The sequence below is a fragment of the Nothobranchius furzeri genome, chromosome 15 (genome assembly GCF_043380555.1).
Source record: "Nothobranchius furzeri strain GRZ-AD chromosome 15, NfurGRZ-RIMD1, whole genome shotgun sequence".
In the NCBI taxonomy this organism is placed as follows: domain Eukaryota; kingdom Metazoa; phylum Chordata; class Actinopteri; order Cyprinodontiformes; family Nothobranchiidae; genus Nothobranchius; species Nothobranchius furzeri.
Window position 1 is genome coordinate 39,777,405 of NC_091755.1, and position 15,314 is coordinate 39,792,718.

At 44.6% G+C, this 15,314-nt stretch overlaps 2 protein-coding genes across 2 annotated transcripts in view; one reads left to right on the top strand and one right to left on the bottom strand.

Annotated features, from left to right (window-relative positions):
- The window catches only part of irx7 (iroquois homeobox 7), a 2,260-nt gene extending 244 nt beyond the window's left edge, over nucleotides 1-2,016 (top strand). The window contains exons 1-2 of the mRNA XM_015966957.3: nucleotides 1-1,001; nucleotides 1,086-2,016. The exon at nucleotides 1-1,001 is cut by the window's left edge and continues 244 nt beyond it. Coding sequence (XP_015822443.1) covers nucleotides 750-1,001; nucleotides 1,086-1,829 — 996 coding nt within the window. The 5' untranslated portion in view covers nucleotides 1-749 and the 3' untranslated portion in view covers nucleotides 1,830-2,016. The remainder of the gene's footprint in view (nucleotides 1,002-1,085) is intronic.
- A 2,006-nt stretch (nucleotides 2,017-4,022) lies between these two features.
- Nucleotides 4,023-14,395, bottom strand: cd40 (CD40 molecule, TNF receptor superfamily member 5). Its single transcript, XM_015967136.2, has 9 exons — nucleotides 14,149-14,395; nucleotides 13,613-13,706; nucleotides 9,457-9,579; nucleotides 9,224-9,370; nucleotides 9,054-9,141; nucleotides 7,704-7,762; nucleotides 7,391-7,483; nucleotides 7,254-7,294; nucleotides 4,023-4,631 (listed from the first exon to the last, which is right to left on the bottom strand). Exons 1-9 carry the CDS (start codon nucleotides 14,185-14,187, stop codon nucleotides 4,437-4,439), a joined length of 879 nt encoding a protein of 292 aa, XP_015822622.1. The 5' UTR covers nucleotides 14,188-14,395; the 3' UTR covers nucleotides 4,023-4,436.
- Nucleotides 14,396-15,314: the final 919 nt, after the last annotated feature.

The window sequence follows — 15,314 nt, forward strand, 5'->3', positions numbered from 1 at the left end:
AAAAAAACAAGTAAACAAACAAACAAAAAAACAAAAGACTGCTGAATGTGATCAAATCTGCGCCTGCAGCATTAGATTATCATCTCCCCCTCTCTCTCTTTCACACACACACACACACACACACACACACACACACACACACACACACACACACACACACACACACACACACACACACACACACACACACACACACACACACACACACACACACACACACACACACACACACACACACACACACACCTGTTATCTCACATACATTAACCTGATATGTTAGTTAGAGCCGTTCTGGCCTGTTTCTGGTCATAAATCAGCTTCTAGTGACTTCTGCTGTTTCACTGCAGGAACTTTGACACTTGTGGGTTAATTTAATTCTCAGAGCGGCTGATCTGTGATCAGTCAGAGGAGACAGCAGAGACTGGCAGGAGGCTGCTAAACTGATGGGGGACATTTCCCTAAACTTGAGTGTGAGACCAGAGGAGTGTGAAAACCGGCGTAAAGACACGTCATCAAAGGCACGACACCTCAGATTTACAACAGTGTCCCTAAACGCGCCTCCAGACTGATCCGAGTTCAGATTTAACTTCTAGAACTGCTTTTTAACCTGATTCGATCCGAATTCAGCCTTAAACCAGTAAGACGACCAGCAGAGTGCCTTTGATGGGATTTGTTTCCAGTGAAAGCTGGAGGTCTTTTGAAGGTGTCAGTCACCCCCCACCCCCACCCCCAGCTGAGTGGGTATAAGTATGGGTCCGGATCACCTACCAGACGTTTGGCTGCAGGACGCAGGAACGATGCCCGCATCGCAACCTGGATTTGGGAGCTTCCTCCTGGACAGGAGCGCCGGTTTTCCGGCTGGATTCCAGATCCCGGTGCTGGGATGCCCACCGGGCGTGCAGCACCAGCAGGCTCAACATCTGGCCGCCTTGACATCTGGAGTTCCGATTACAGGATACGGTTTCCTTCCGTACCCGCACCAGAGACACATCGCGCACATGGTAAGTCCACCAGTCCTCAGATCATTTGTTTTTCTATCAGTCTCCCCGTAACCCAGGTCCCTCACGCGCCATTCTGTTTTCCAGAGCAGCGGATTTGATCTGAGGGCCACCTCTCCATACCACCACGCGCTCCTGGCCCGTGGGGGCGCCTTCTACCCCCAGTATCGTACGGGTCCGGTGGACGAGCTCGGTCGGGTCACGAAGGTGGCCACCAGAGAGAGCACAGGCGCACTGAAGGCCTGGCTCAACGAGCACCCGAAGAACCCGTACCCAACCAAGGGCGAGAAGATCATGCTGGCCATCATCACCAAGATGAGCCTGACCCAGGTCTCCACCTGGTTCGCCAACGCAAGGCGGCGCCTGAAGAAGGAGAACCGGGTCAGCTGGGCGTCGAAAGAGAAGTCCGACGAGGAAGATGATGAGCAGGAGGGAGACAGTGATGAAGAGGAAGAGAAATGCCACCTGGATGAGCACGATGAGTGTGCGCCTGAGCGCGCAGCAGCAGGTGAGCAGGTGGAGAGCGCGCCAGAGAGTTGCGCGTCGGCGAAGGCGTGTTTGGAGACCCCACGGGAGGAGAGCAGTGCGCAGGAGCGACAGGAACCCGTAAAGACCAGCGGTTCTGATCACGTTCTCGCGGCTCCGGAGAGCAAGGAGAACCCTGACAATAAGAAACCCAAAATCTGGTCTCTGGCAGAAACCGCCACGTCCGAGATCCAGAAGAAGCCCGTGGACCGGATCTACTGCCCCGCTGGGAAACTGTGGTCGGACTGGGCTTCCCGACACGGACTGCTGGTTCCAGCTTTTTACTCCTCTCATGAAGTCCTGTGAAGCTCAGAACCTCCTCACTGCTGGTGCACTTTAAACCCCCGAACCTCACGGACTTAGTGGACTGAATCTGTGCAGGACCAAAGACTAGATGTATATAATAAATGGACCAGAACTGTAAATTATATTTCCTTTGTTTATCCGTGAAGAAATATTTTGCTAAAATAAACTTTGACTTTCAGTAAAATCAGATGTGTGTTCTGTTTCAGCTGCAACTCACGCACCACCAGAACCAAGTGTTCACTGCCTCACACAACAGAAGCCTTTGCGTTTGTTCTGGATTTTAACGCGTTTCTGTGGATAAACTCAGTTTGCTTCCAGAACAGCATCTGTTCAGAGAAATAGCAACACGGTAGCTCAGTTGATATTTCTTCTTTTTCTGGACAGTTTTTTACAGTGCAGCCAAGATCTAAATGTCTAAAAACAGCGTCGATCTGCTACTTTTCTAAATATTTTATACATCTTTGACAAGTTTATTACTACCACCAGCTGTGATGGTGGAGGGGGGTCGTCTCCCTGCTTTAGGGTCACAAGCCTGAGTGCTCTGATGACCCGGTGTGAGTGAGGCCTTGATTTTCCACGTGTTCCTATTTCAGCCTTTTTATGTTTCTTCAGCTTCTTCCTTGTCCTTGGTGTTCCCGTCACGTGGGATCTCTGCTTCCATAACCACTGCCTTGTTCTGACGACCTCCCTGCTGTCCGATCACCTGCTGGTCAGTCTGCATCTCTGAACTCTGGTGTTTCCTACAACTTTTTTTTCACTTTATAAAAGCAAAACAATTCAAAATTTAGAAAATAAAAATTATATGGAACAAATGTGACACATGGTTCCAACTAGCAGATGTTATGTGAGCCAAAGTAGAAAGAAAAAAGTTTTATTCATGTCACAATCTTTAAACCAAACAAAAAGAACTAAACAGATCTAGCAAAAATGGGGATTGGGGGGGGGGGGGGGGGGGGGGTTAGGACTCTAGAAGCCTCTATCTAAACATACAGGCCATCTAAAGCAACGGTTAGAGAGGTTATCTCAAAAGGGCTGTTGTTCATAATCTCTATTCTCTGAACAGAAGTTGTTCAGAAAAACATGATCAGGTTTTTACATAAATTATTTTAGTAAACCTTTACACTGAAACCCAATCCATTACGGCTGAATTCCAGTCCAGCTATTATCATCGTTCTCAAATATAAAAACACAAATATTTGTGATTACCTGCAGACAGGTTACGTTAGGTATTGGGCCATTCCCATCTGTACCGGGTCGGCCCGGGGCGGGTAGCGTAGGATGTTTACATATCTGGGTGGCCTGGTATTGTTCCGGGCCAACCAAGGCTCATTCTCAGCCCTCTTCTCGAGGGGGTCTGCTTCAGGCCGACCAGGGCCAACACACCCACTGCTGACAGCAGATTCACACCTTCCATTAGAGCAAGCCTCTGATTGGTGGGTAGAATCAGCCCACATGGGCTTAAGGCAAGGATGTGTGGAATCAACCGGGCCAGGCTGGGGCCGACTGGGCCTACCCGGCCCGGGCCGACCCGGTACAGATGGGAATGGCCCATAATAAGATGTTCCTGACATCTGGCCTTGGTTGATCTGTTGCTGGTGTGTATGTTTATGTATTTAGCAGACGCTTTTGTCCAAAGCGACTTACAAGTGATGATCGGCATGTTGCCCTTGAGGCTAACAACAACAACAAATTTCCAGTCAGTCGTAGGTGGCAGTGAGGCAGCATGATGAATCATGGAGGAGGGAACAAGCGGTGGACAGTAGAGAAGGAGGATGGGTGCTAGTTCAGAAGATGCTCTCTGAAGAGCAGGGTCTTCAGGAGTTTCTTGGAAGTCAAAAATGAATGCAAATCTCTCCTAAATCCCATCAGATTCCCGATCTGCTTCCAAAATGGAAATTCTTTGAATTTTTAAAGTAAACTCCATCGTTTTATTTAGTTTGTTTATTAAGAGCTTATTTATTTTTTACATAATTGCAGCTTCAGTCCTGAGCGCTGCAGCTGAGTCCTACAGCAATGCTTTAGCGCCTCTCTGAGGACACACACAGCAACTACAACTCCAACCACATTATGAATGGATTTTCCCTTCTCTGGATTTTTGAAGAATATTTTTACACATTAACTGCGCTGTGTACTTCAGCTGACCCATCTCCTGACCAGAGTATCCCTACAACACAAAAACACCACACACTGTACCACATTTGAACATCACCGTCTTTATCCTTCGCTTTCAAGCAGCCACTTTCCTGCAATCTTTTAAATTGGGAAATGTCCAACGTGATGCCCGCGGGTTATCAGATCATTTCAAACCAACACTCCGGTTTGGCTCAAAAGACTATATTTCATTTTTAAACAAACATAAAAACAAGAAATCCATTAAAAATGTCTTAAAATCAGTCTAGCTTGTGTTTAAAGTACTACATTAAAACAAAAACATAAAAAGCAATAAATCTTTCTTTACAACTAATAAAACAAACATTCATTTCACTTTAATTCATGTTACAGTAATTATTTACATGCACATTAGGGTTACAACCGAGACAAATAAATACTTAATTATCATTACAGTTGTACGTATAAAGGAGCTATGACACGGTGTACCACATTCAGTTATGAATTATTCATATTAATACAGTATGTCTGGGATTCCTGATGAGAAAGCCTCGGCGGTTTCCCACTCTCCTGAGCAAAATAGTTTCCGTTATCAGTTTTTCCAACGTCCAGCTCTGTGTCTTCGTCTTCCACGGGGTTGCTTATTATACGCTCGTCCTCACACTCATGTGTGTGCAGAGCGACTTCTACGGACTGCGAAAACAAAACAATTCAAGGGCTTTCAGACAGATTTATGCACAAATTCAGTGTGAAAAAACAAACTCGCTTCATGTTCAGTTTTTTAGTAATCGTTGTGGATTGACCAGTCTCCAGAAGTGTTAATGACACAGGGCAAACTGATGCTTTGTCGTGTCGTCACACCTCTGGTCCATCCCTAGAGCTGATCTGCAAATACTTCAGCTTTTTTCAGGATTCTTTAAATATTTGTATAACTTTTTCTACATTTTCTTATGTAACAGCCTTCCTCCTAAACAGATTCAGCTCGTTTTTCCTCAGAACACTTCATAACATAAAAAATGGAGATCTCAAAGTTGTTCAAACTAAAAACTGAAAAAAAATCTCATAGGTACTCTCAGCCTTTGCTCAGTATGTTGTTGGGGCACTTGTGTTACAGCCTGTTTGAATATGGAGCCAGACGCTTGGCACGCCTGTCTTTAGGCCGTTTAGCCCATGTGTGTCTGCAGCACTCATCAAGCTGGTTAAATGATATGGTAAACAGCCTGTATTTTATATAGTGCTTTCTAGAGTCCATTCACATGTGTGAATGTGTGCGCAGGTTAGAACGATGTGTCAGTGCAGCCAGTTTAAGATCTCTGTAGAGAAGTTAACTCGAGCCTGGGTTCTGGCCGGGTCACTCAGGAACATTCAGATCAGTGGCGGCTCCAGAAATGTTTTTCTGCAGGTGCTCTGAAGGATCCAGTCTTTTTATGGAGGGTGCTATGAAGGAAGTGGTCATGCATACCTATTGTTCTCTAAAACACCTTCAACACTAGCAGATACACATGCGTGCACAACACCTCAACAACACCTGAAACAATCATTCATATACATCATAAACATGAACAATCGCTGACTTTTCCATGAAATCATAAACGCATACAGCCGCACAGAAAACCAACTATAGTGTTGTAAGGTTAGCTAACGTTAGCATTTCCAGCAGCTAAACCCTGGACTGCTGCGGCGGTTGAGGGTTGACTCTCTTCATCCAGATCCGTAGGTTTCTGTGGGTCTGAGATCACTTCCAAACATTCATTCGTTTCTGACTGAACCCGTGGAAATGTGGGCAACAAAAACCGATCCATCTTACCTCTAGCTCTACCTTTCACTCTTTCGCAGGTGGAAAATGAGGTCAAAGGTTAACATCAATTTCCTGTTTTGGTTTAAGTTTTTGCTACCTATATGATAATTTACTGATTATTTTTGTTTTGTATGTTAAATATTATCACATCCACACGTTAAATTAAAATTAAATTGTAAAAAAATAATCTAATATTTACTTGAGGGTGCTATGACTAATCCAGGCATAGCTATAGCGCCCCCTGGCGCCGCCACTGATTCAGAGTTGTCCGGCAGGGTTAGGGCTAGATGAACTGGCGCCCCAGGGCCAGCACTCTGGAGCAAGTGGCTCAGAGGTAAGGAGTTCATCCTGTAACCAGTGGGTTTCCAGTCCAATCCCACTCTAAGTCCGTGTCAGTCGTTGTGTCCTTGGGCAAGACACTGATTGGTGGATTGCTGCAGAGATGGTTGTCCTTGTGGAAGGTTCTCCTCTCTCCAAAGAGGAACACTGGAACTCTGACAGTGACCAACAGGTTCTTGGTCACTTCCCTGACTATAACCCTTCAAGCCCGATCACACAGTTTACCTGGCAGGCCAGCTCTAGGAAGAGTTTTGAGGGTTTGAACTTCTTCAGAAGATGGAGGCCACTGTGCTAACTGGGACTTTAAAAGCAGCAGAAATCCTGGATTTGGCCTCGAGACAATCCTGTCTCTCTACAGTTTCTTGGACTTTATGCTTGGTTTGTCCCGTGACTGGTACTGTCAACTCTGGGACCTTATTTAGACACGTGTGTGCCTGTCCGAATCATGTCCAATCAGCTGAACATGTCATAGGTGGACTCCAGTTAGGCTGCACAAACATCTCAAAGATGATCAGTGGAGGCAGGAAGCACCTGAGCTCAAGTTGAGCTTCACGACAAAGGCTGTGAATACTCATGCACATGTGACTTAGCAGGTTTTCAGTAGGGATGAAATATATATCGGCATCAGTATCGGTATCGACCGATGTTAGGCATTTTTTAACGTATCGGTTCGATAAATAAAACCGGGCCGATATTTACAACCGATATTTTTTCCATCTTATCTCCATTTGTTTGCCTGTTGCAGAGGGTGTGAGGGGGTGATGTGTGATTGTTTAGTCATGCGAGCAGTGAATGAAATCATCTCAGAAGCGTAAATGTGTGTGTTGTGTGTGCATAAAACCGTAAATTCAGCTTTAATAATTTTCATTTTATGCAAAATCTGCTGCTTTTAGAAGTATTAATGTCAGCATATCGATATTGGCAAATATCGGTTATCGGCACAACAGCGATCTCAATATCGGATATCGGGTATCGGCCCTAAAATTTCATATTGGTGCATCACTACTTTTTAGTTTTAATATATTAGCAAAAATATCTAAATACTTTTTACATAGTCATTGTGGAGTGTTGTGTGTGGAATTCCAAGGCTTTAACACCATGTGTTGAAAAAGTGATGCGCTGGGAAGACCTTCAGGATGCGTGTATACAAATAATGCTTATTAAGAAAAAAACCTCACATGTCTATTCAGGTTTTCGTGTTCTATTCTTCTTGAATTACCTAAAACAAACAAACAAACAAAGAAACAAACAAACATCAGAACAGTGCTGGACATGGACCCTTTAACATGATGTGATCATTAAGAAAACAGCTCACCACAGCAGTACCAGCAGACTCCAACCGTCATCATCAGTGCAACAGCTACACCAATAATAACACCCACTATGATGTGAGTCCGATGGCGTGACACTAAGAAAAGAGAAGAGAAAAATAAAAGCCCCGATCTCTTCAGAGCTCCTCTGAAATGCCAACATGCTGATGTAATGTAAACACGGCACGAGTGAAACCACTTGATTCACACTGAAAACCACAAAACCCAAAGGTAGTTTCGTTCTGAACAACCGATGAGACACGTAACCACAGGGCTGCAGCAGCAGAGAGACTAACCTCCTAGATGCACACAACTCACCGCATTTGGTATCAGATTCGCCGGTTCCGCCTTCTGCAGCGTAGAACCCTGGCTCGCATCTGTAAAGAATTTCACAGCGTTGAAGGATGACTCCTGACTCGACATGCTCGTGTTTGCGCAGAGGAATAAAACCCATCCCGCGTTTAAAGAGCTAGTCACCCCCTACCAGAGTCTAACTCCACTCTCACTTCATGTTTGAAAAATGCAACAAATGCTGTTGCCAGGCAGACCGAGAAGGTGGAGCTACTAACAAATACACACACACAGGCTCACGACAGCATTGTGACATCATAATGTACCAGTTTACATCATAGCATACCTCTTAGCCAATAGCGGTGGCAGATTTAAATTCGAATACAGTGCAGAGTTTTTACCTAACAACAGCACAACACTGCCAGTTTTAGACAGATTATTTAAATTTTAACTAAGATGCACTGAAGTGCCAAATTATTGACGACACGTGTCTGCAGCACGATTAGACACTCGTTTATTTAGTTTATCAGCAAAAAAAAGTTTATTTGGGGGTGACTTGCTCTTTAACTGTTCTACGGAACAAACATTGTTAGCTTAGCATAAAGCAAAGAGACTAAAAACACAACAGGCTGGTGCTGAGTTAGAAGGAGAATCTGATGCAGTGCTAAAATGCAGAATCTAAAGGGCATGGTCATGGTTACTTTGAATCCAAGCTGTCTAGTCCCCCCAAAAAACTCTCCACCTGGATTTATGATCTGGAGCTGCAGCAGCAACCACATCTGCTGAAAACCTTGTCAGTCAGGGTGATCCATAAACCAGACAAGACCATAGAAACTTAAAAAACACTCAAATGCGCCCCTGCTTAAAGCATTTTGAGGACATGAATAGGGTTGGGTATTGAGCATCGATTGGAACCGGTTCCAACTGTTAGTTTTTCCCGGAATCCTTCAAAGTTTTTTATTTCGATTCCTAGAATACCGACCGGAAGAGGAATCCGCGGCCGGTCTCCGTGAAAAATAAACGTGACCTGCAAATTGTGATTAGCGCTTTTCAGAGCTGATCACACCTGCTGTCTGTGTGCAGCACGGACCTGTGGGCAGCTAGCTCGTGTTAAACATGTCACGTCTTGAAATAATCGGAATCGGGAATCGATAGGAACCGGAATCGAAAACAAGGAATCGGAATCGTTCAAAATCAAACGATGCCCAACCCCGGATATGAACGTGTTCTCCTGATTTGGGCTAATATCAGGGTGGGAGTATTATCAAGGCCAGGCAGGAGGGGGAATTTTAACCACTTTAATGATGAATCCTCACAAAAGCTTAAAAACAAAGACGTCCATGTGTGCATTTGACATGCGGCCGCCAAAGTACTTACTCTGTCCATTTCTCACACTTCCTGCTGGTCGGGCTGAAAAACGTCCCGCTAGGACACGGACGGCAAATGGTGTCGCTGGTCTGACTGCCTGAAAGCCAAGCATACAGACGAATGACTTTAATACCAGGAGAAAAAACCCGAAAGGTGAAGCCGATCCATGCCTTCTATACCTTCAGACACTACTTCATATCCTGGCTGACAGGTGCTGTGCTTGGTGCAGGTGATGCACTCTTTACCGGAGCAGTGGAATCCATCTTTACACATACAGATGGTTTTCACCGTCATGCTCTGCTCAACAGGAGACTCAAAGTTTGTGTCTGAAACATGAAGGAGCTTCACTTGTGAGACGCACAACAACAAACAAACAATGAGCAAATGTTGCCAAAACACCACCAGGCCTTACTTGGGTCACAGTATGGCTGCCGCTTGCACTTGCTGTCTGTGGTGTATTTATCCTGATATTCATTTGTCCCACACGGGTCACACACTGCATCCAAACAGCTGGAGGACGACTGCATTCGTGTTCCTGCACAGTTGCACATCAAAATGTCAATAACAGACGTGTAACAGATTCATTAGTGGAATGATGACAGCTCAGCCAACTCCTGAATTTGTTTTTTCTTGTTAATTTTTGAATTACAACTTAGGTTCATAAAATAAAGGCTGGTCTCTCTGTGTGCCAGGTCAGATTTCAGGACAACTAGCAGCAAAAAATCAAAAGTATCCAGAAGTAAATAAAATAAAATAAAAGATTCTAACCACAGAAGATAATGTGTGTTTAGAAGCCAGAGACGGATCTTCGGGGAGTAGAGGTCCTACTTCTATGTGGTTCAAACACACATTAAGCTCTCCAGCTTTCCGCTGGATGTGTGAAGTCACAGATGTGTTTGACCTGCGAGACCCCCCGACCAGGAGCATTTCAGACGCTAGAGCAGCGATCGGCAACCTGTTCCCATCAAAGAGCCATTATTACCCGTTTCCCTCAGTAAAGAAAACACTGGGAGCCACAGCCGCCGCGGCTTTGTGGGCGGGGCCTACCCTCAGACAGCAGAGAGCTGCTCACAACAGGTGACAGCAGCCGGTACAGGTCGCTCGTGTACGTCAAAGTTATCTTTCATAAGACGATAATCAATAAAACGATTTATATAAAATGGATCCAGAAGTCGATATTTTTCACCCTGTTGGTGGTTTTACTGAGCAGGTGCCACTTTTGTCATACGTTACTTTTTAAAACATGTTTAGACTGTTCAGAATACAAATCCAGGCTCTGTCACGTTTGATTGTTGTAATTAAACTTTGTAGGTGGGGAAGGTCGGAAAAGGATCCGATCAGTTTGTTTTTCCCTCATTTACAGTGACGGAGATAACGGCGCAGTGCGCCTGGCTCTGGTGTTAATCAAGTTAAATTATACCTCTTTGCAACAATTTTCACAAGAAAACAGAACAGTTAAAAGCAGGGCTTGTGTTGACCGGACAGTTCCCGTATTTGACCGTTTATTTTGACGGAGAAAGAATAGAAAGAATTACCCCGACGCAAGCAGACGAACTGACATTTTATTAGTTACGCACATCGCAGATGTAGCTAAATCACCCAAGAAAAGATTCTCATCTGAACATCTGAGCTGGACACTGCTCAGCGCACCTCGATGTCAGCGTGTACATAAGTTCCACAGCGAGCTGAAGATGTGGAGAGGGGCTTGGAGCGCGTCGCAGAACAAGAGCGCATGCAGGAAGATCCCTCCGACTGAAGCGAGACTTGTCACTTAGAAAATGTTCCCTGATTATGAAACTTTGGCTGAATAGCGCTTGTTCCTGTCTCCAATGTGGCGACACATCCAGGAGCCATCTGAGGAGAATCCCAGAATCTCACGTCCTCTTCAGCTCAGAAAGCGCCGATGATTATACACAAGCGTGACGCGTCAACCCGGTCTCACAGTAAGACCAGGTTGGACCTGTTCAGGTTTACTCAGACAATCTTTACATTTAGAATTGGCATACAGATGTAAAATTAATGCAGTAAAATATAAAGCATTTTATTTAAATATCCATTCATTATTTTACAAGCACAGAGAGCCGCATCAGATGGGTGGAAGAGCCGCGGGTTGCCGACCCCCGCGCTTGAGGCAGCAAAAGCGCTCCATGCAGCTGGTCCCATGAAATGACCACAGAACTACAAGACCTCGAGTGATTTTGGTAGTTTACAAGATTACAAGCAAGGAGAAAGACGGAAGCCCGTTTCCATAAAGCGCTGTGGTTTGTTGTTTACCTCAGCTATGGAGGTCCCATGGTTTTCTTCAGTAGTTCAGCAAATGGAAATCTGCACGTGACTTTTATTGTGAAAGTTTTCAGATGCCTTACACCACTTTCATTTGACTTCCTGTGTGGCCTGATTAACCCAAACCCTAACCCGTGTCCCTACGCGTCTGGGACTCGTTCAAACCTAGACGCTTTGGCCAGCGGAAACGCACTCACCCACTATAACCTCGGCTTACTGCTACGCACTAGGCTTCGCAGATCACGCTGTGATTATGTTAATATTACGTAAACGAAGAGCCCGGCTGAAATCTGTCCTGAGCACCAATTTAAGTTCTTGTTCTGAATTTGCCTTCTGAATTTATTCTAATCTATACCTAAACACTGTCTTTGTTTTCTTAGAAGAATTAGTGCCACAACAAATAGCTTTAACGATCAGCGTCAATGAAAAACACTTTTAATCATTATTTCTGATAATAATCTGGAGTTTTTCCTGCAGGCTGAACATGAAAATAGTCTCCTACACCTACCTCCTGGATTAGCCTCTGATAGAAAACAGACGCTGAAATTCTGGGATTAGAAAATCCTGACAGACCTACGTCACACTGCCACTTAACGTTCATGAACTCATTCATCCTGACTCATGACACGGAAGACTGTTGTTGGTCTAGTGTCCAGGGAACAGCTGACAACGTTTTGGCTAGTAGAAGCTAACTGTTAGGATTAGTAACTCCTCCACACAGCAGAACTCCTCCAGGCTCGAGTTATTGGTGACGATAAAACATCAACGTTGAAGAGTAAACAGAGTCAGTGGCAGAGCTGTGTCGCTGCTAGCCAATCAGAGGCGAGATGTTCAAATATCAGGAAACAAAGACTCCAAATCCTGAAGCTACGTTCTCCTCAGGCTGAATTCTATGTCCTAAAACAAGCACATATGAGAGTTTTCACCCCAGAGTACGACTTACAAGGCATTGATTCCTACTAGAGACCACTGCAAATGTATTAAAAATATGCGTAAAGTTGATCTTGAGGTTTTGTGGATCTTTTGTTGACATAAAGGAGATTTTCCACACTCCTGAGGGAGGAGGTCCAGCATGACCATCCTGTCTAGACCTTTAGTGCCTCCCAGTGTTGCCAACTGTTTTTGACTGAAAGTAGCTGAAGTTCCCCCCAAAAGTCACTAGACGTCGCCAGATGATGTCACGTGCTAATTTACATATTGATGATGTCATCACGCCACATTAGCATTCGTTTTCCCCATAGCATCTAATATATATATATATATATATATATATATATATATATTTATTTATTATATATATATAATCGGACTAAAAGGGAGGAAAATAAAAACTATGTTATATGTTAGTTATTAATTAGTATGATTAAAATGGCCCAAATTGCTTTGATATGTACAATAAATTCCAAAAGTATCAATAAAGTGGCATTAAGACAGATATGGTGTAGTGATCCAAACAGTTCTGTTGTAGGATATAACTCAGACCTCCTGCTCTCCTCATTCTCACAGACATTTTCCTAAAAAGCTGTTTTTTTACACCTCATAGTTTCTCAACTTCTCCATTGTGTATTCTCTCCATCGTGATAATAACGGCGCTCCGAGCAAAAGGGAGCGGGTGTCTCATAGTATAACCATCCCTGTGTCACTGAAGGAAATTCAGATGAGCCACAGAGCTGCGTGTGTAAACGGGACGGTAGTTGAAACTCCCGATGACTTTATTTGCCAAATGCAGGAAAAGCCAAAGTGTCTGACGGCTGCAGAACCAGAGATGGCAGGTTGACGCCCGCGCCGTCTCTAGTAGAAGCGTGAGCCTGCAGCAGCAGCAGATGTCGGCGGTCTCCAGCTCTGCAGCTGTACTCTGTCTTCAGCGAATCGGCCCGGCCGAAAACGGTTTATGATTGGTCAGTCCTCGTGCACATGTGCAGATTATCGTTCTCTTTCCTTACTCCCGGAAGAACGGTTCAGAGTGCAAACGGTTTCTTTGTTGCTGATCTGTGGGGAATATCTACATGAAAGTTAACAGAAAGTAGCAACGGGTCCTGAGAAATGTCGCTAAGTTTGTCGCTAGGCACTTTTTGGGAAAAAAGTTGTTGAGGGGGGTCAAAAAGTCATTAGGAACAGTGACAAAGTCGCTGAGTTGGCAACACTGGTGCCTCCTTTGCCCCCCAAACCTAACTTTTTAGACCCACCACTGGCGTATGAACACGTGCTGGTGGTGTGTTGGACTTCAGGCTGCTGAAAGTGAAACTACAGGAAGATCAGAGCGGGGTGCTGTTTATTTTACATACCTGGAGGACACATGCTGCAGCACTGACCATCCCTAGGGTACTGTGTCTGTGGGTCACACAACTGGCTGCTACTGGCCTGAGCAGAAGTCAACACCTGTAGGAAAAACAGCGCGAGACTCAGGTATTAGGCGCATGACCTGGTGTGATCGGTTTCACTTCCCCTAACCGTACAGTAGAGAGCTGTGGTGGAAAGCCCCCAACATTTCACACACTCATCTGTCTGATGAGCTCCTGCAGCTGGTGCGTCGCCCTCTTCGTTTTAAACGTTTGCGCAAACCACACAGGTTGTTTCACAGCTCCGCGTTCAAAGGGCCTCATATCGAAAGTGAAAGTAAGTTTAGCGCTAGTGTCGCAACTTGGCGGAGAATTTGGGATTAAAACCAACAACAGCGCAGTTAAAAACGCATGCACTGGTGGAGAAAGCTCCTTAAAACCAGGATTTAAAACACAATCGATAAAATAACATTAACGCGTTTATTTGAGATAAAAACAACTCGTTTTGGGGGCGGGATCGCGCTCCAGGACGAGCCACTCACCAGAAAGGCGCAGATGGAAACCAGAGGGCAGACGCACATGATGGAGGTGAAGCGGTGGCTCTGGAGTCTCCTGTCGCTGGTCGTTTCCTCCAGACTGGCTGAAATACTCCCTCCTCCTCTGCTCCTCCACTGCTGCGGGGAGGAGCAGCCTGAGCTGAAAGTTGAGGTATTTCCACCCACGTGATTATTTCTAACTTGACCATTTCCAGGAAAACAGTCTGGTAAACGACCTCCTGCGTAAAGCCAGGACTCCTACTGTCAGATGCATCACTCAGATAAACAAAGCAGCCAGGGGGCGGGCTGTGGTTCATATTTAATACATAAAGTCCAAGAATATCACCATATACTAATAAACGGAAAACAAAAGTTTTTTATTGGCGAAAACTTCGTTTTTTTAATTTATTTATTTAGTGATAATAAATGAACCCAGTAATTTCATATTGAGTAACAATATTTAAACTAAATTATTATTATATTATAGTTACTATTACTCATTATCTCATCAGTAGGGTCTCAGGGATCTGGTGTCTAACTCCACTTGAACTCCAGGGGACCTTGAGAGGAGGGGGACACCCTGGACAGGTCTCCTGTCCATCGCAGGGAGGGACAGCTTCTGTCCACCTGTTGTTATTTCAGCTGCTGAAACCTGGCGAAGAAGAGCTGAATAATAGATTATTAATGACATTCAATAAGTGAAATCAGACTTTGGATAACTTAATAGCAGAGGTGTGACCAAGTCACTGCTTTGCAAGTCACAAGTAAGTCACAAGTCTTTCCAGTCAAGTCTCGAGTCAAGTCCAAGTCAAAGACAACCAAGTCCAAGTCGAATCCAAAGTCAATGATCTGGAAGTCAAGTCCCAGTCTCAAGTCCAACTTTGAATTTTCAAGTCATAATCAAGTAATCTGTCCAACTTCAATTTAACGACAATGATAATAAATAAATCCCAGAAATAAAACTTCTTAAAGCTTCATTTATTTGCTCAAACAAGCAGAACGTGAACTTGATTAGAAACAAAGTGCTGCTGCAGTTAGCAGAACAACATCAAACCCAGAACCAAGGATGATTCACGATTTTTGTCCATGTCGGGCCACTTTTGTGCTAAAATATCAAATGTGCTAAAGTCATCATCAAGTCAACGGATGTAAGTCAATTCAAGTCGCAAGTC